Source organism: Galeopterus variegatus, unplaced genomic scaffold (genome assembly GCF_000696425.1).
Source record: "Galeopterus variegatus unplaced genomic scaffold, G_variegatus-3.0.2 Scaffold1276, whole genome shotgun sequence".
Classification (NCBI taxonomy): Eukaryota; Metazoa; Chordata; class Mammalia; order Dermoptera; family Cynocephalidae; genus Galeopterus; species Galeopterus variegatus.
Window position 1 is genome coordinate 69,650 of NW_007727387.1, and position 3,195 is coordinate 72,844.

Here is a 3,195-nt window from a genome sequence, read left to right on the forward strand (position 1 = left end):
GACAGACTACCTCTGCATTCCTTGAGGGTTCTTGTTACTTCATTCCTCAAAACCATACAGAACTCCTACTGTGTGCAGCTCTATGCCAGCCCTGCAGTTGCTGCAGCGAGCATGGAAGCCTCACTCTGATAGGTGGGGAAGCCAAATGGGGAAAACCATTCACGAGTAAATGCATAGTTAGCAATTTTTTAAAGTGCTTTAAAGGGAAAATCAAAGGTGTGCTGGGAAATGCAGATGAGGGGACCTGACTTATATTCCTAATAATATAAATGGAATAAATAGAATAAATAAGTGGACATTGGTCTGAGTTAGCGTGGCATTTAACCAAGGAGCGGAAGGCTGACGGGGATCAGAGAAGGTAGGCTGGCCTGGTTGGGGGCAGGGGATCAGAGAAATGGTTGTGCCAGCTGAGGGACAGGTGAGAACAAGGTGAGACCTGGGTCCCATGGCCACACCTACCTGCAGGGAGGCTGGGAAATGGGGTCTGTAGCCCAGCTCCCTGGCTTCCCAGCCTCGGCTCTGTCTCCATAGAAGAAGGGGATAAAGTGTTCATTCAGGTGGATGGAGCTTGTGATATTTGCCAGACTGGAAGAAGGTCCCTTTGGACAGCCAAGAGCCCGAGGGAGAGCTGCACTTGATAAAGTGAGAGAGGAGGCGGGGCCGGAGAGCCGGGCTGGGGAGTTTGTATGTTTTCTCAATTGGACGGGAAGGTGTGGGTAGTCCCTGTGCTGGTCATCAGAAGACTGGATTGGCAGGGACAAGAAGCCAGTTACGAGGTTATAGGATGACTCTCATGAGCTTATGGAGAAGTATTTTGAGTGGCAATCAGGAATTTTGGAACATCTCTCTTTTTAAAGAGCACAGGGTCCTGTTAATGCTACAACTTCACATTGATGGCATTTTTCTGTACTTCCATATAAAAAGACACCGAAGTCAATCACTTCCTTATTATTCTGGTTTGGAAAAGACAGTTATTGCTTGTATAGGCATTACGTTCAGACTTGAGCCCTTTCCTAGCTCTGTTGACCATGCCAGCTGGGGACAGAGGGTGACCACTCACAATCCTGTCCTTCCTGCTGAGACGTGCGCATCAGTGCTCCAGGGAAGCAGGGAACAAATCGTCATGGGAAGGAGGCTTCCTAACCAGAGTCTCTGGCTGTCCTCCTCCTCCTCCTCCTCCTCCTCTTTTGCAGATGTTACTCAACATTTGCTGCGAGTCTCAGGGTCTGGAGGGACTTCTCTCAGGAAGCGAGCTCCAGTCTCTACTGATTGCCACGACCTGTCTTCGGGAGCACAGCTGCGGCTTCTGGAAAGAGCCCACCTTCTGTGTGCTGAGGGCCATCTCCAAGGCCCAGAACCTCGACGTCATCCAGTACCTGCAGGGTATGTCCCAGGAGACCAGGTGTGGGGAGTGGGCCACCCAAGGGCTTCCCTTGAACTCTTGGAGTGAAGGCTGAGGGCCTATTTCCTACAACAAGACCCTGGGATGCTCTTGCAGCAAGATTTCTGGGACCAAAGAAGAGATGAATGACCGGCTTTGCCCAGTAGATGATCCTGCATTGCTTGTCTCTGTTTATGAAAATGCTTTTATTGTTCATTCTTATGTTCCACTGGAGGTGGGAGGCAAGAGGGATTCATTTACTGTGCACGTACCAGCAAAAAGACACTGTGCTGGGCCCGTTTGTCCATGATCACATTTGTTTCTTTGAGATAGATATTAATGGCAGTTTGCAGTGGAGAAAATGGAAATTAAGAGTGGTAGAAGAATTTGCCGAGGCTACCCAGCTAGTGAAGAAGAGAATCAGTTTTCAAATCTGGAGATGCCTGATTCCAGCACCTTAGTTTCTGCTCTGAGAAGCACGTGTAGGGGTTAAGGCCACAGACTCTGAACCAGCCAGCCAGCTGTGGACTCTAGCTCTGCACCTGGAGCTGGGGGACCTCAGCACTTAACCACCTGGGTTCCTCGGTCCTCTCATCTGTAAAATGGGGGCAGTAATTCCGCTGATCTTATTGGGTTGCTGCGATTCTTCAATGAGCGGTCATATTTAAAGTGTTTAGACAGCACCTGGCGTTTAGGGATGCCCCATAGGTGTCAGCGTCTTGTCTTCATTACCTGAGTTATATCAAAGGCAAGATGCTGAAGGAGCAATTCCATTAGCAGTGCCGGGGTCTCTCTTAGCATCCTTAGCCCCACAAGGACCCAGATAATGCTGGGAAGCATGGAGACCACCCCAGCTCACAAAATCTCAGGACAAGGTTGCGGCTTTACCTCAGCCGCTGGCCCAGCATGGGGCACAGAGGGAACTCCGCAAGGCCAGCGCCGAGGACACTCTGCGGAGGGCTCAGTCCAGCTCAGCTCCCCCTCACTGTGTAACCGGTTCTCAGCTTTGCCAGCTGAGCACAGCAGTCATCTCAGGAGCATAGCAGTCCCTCCCTTATGCTAACCCCAAGGTATAGGATCTTTCAAGGAGAGGTAGGGTCTGAACCTGCCACTAGGATCTGCTGGTCCTCAAACACCTGTCCTGCCTGCCATCTGTCTTCTTTTTGAGGCCTCCTGTAATGGAGGCATCCACTGGCAAGAGCTGGGGAAGCCTGGCCAGCTCGTCCTCTTACTGTGACTGATCCCCAGGACAAAATGCTGGCCCTGGTTTGGGCAAGGTCAGGGCCTGGCGTCAACCCCAGGGCTGAGCTGTGCCTGCGCCGCAATAGCCAGGCCCCAGTCCTCCCCGCCAGGCTGGCGTCCTGGGGCTGAGGAAGGGCTGCATGCATCGGTCCTGGTGGTCTCTCGCTGTGTCTCTGCTGCCCAAGACAGCTACTTGAAAAGACAAGTTCTACCTACGTGTGGAACCTTCCACCCGGAGCACTATGCCCAGGACCTCCTTATGGGAATGGGTGGTTTCCATGGGCTTATGGGGTGAGGAAAGGATCGGGAGGTAAGAACTGGCCGGGCAGTACCTTGGGGGGTGTCCCGTGGGTGCACAGACTCCAGGGCGCTTGAGTCCTTGTGGCTGGGAGGCCGAGCTTGTGTTTTTGCAGTTCTCGCAGGTGCTTCTCCACACCCACTGTAGTGACTTTCCTGCACTCAGAAGAGGCTTCTCCCAATGAGAGACCCCTAAAAACAGTGATCCACCCAAATGCAAATGTGATGGCCTATCTCTTCTGACCAAACCTTCCCCTGGCTTCCCACCGCTCTGG

General features: G+C 52.2%; 1 protein-coding gene across 1 annotated transcript in view; it reads left to right on the forward strand.

The window, feature by feature from the left end:
* The window catches only part of WDFY4 (WDFY family member 4), a 309,512-nt gene that overhangs the window by 25,356 nt on the left and 280,961 nt on the right, over positions 1–3,195 (forward strand). The window contains 1 exon segment of the mRNA XM_008576041.1: positions 1,194–1,383. Coding sequence (XP_008574263.1) covers positions 1,194–1,383 — 190 coding nt within the window.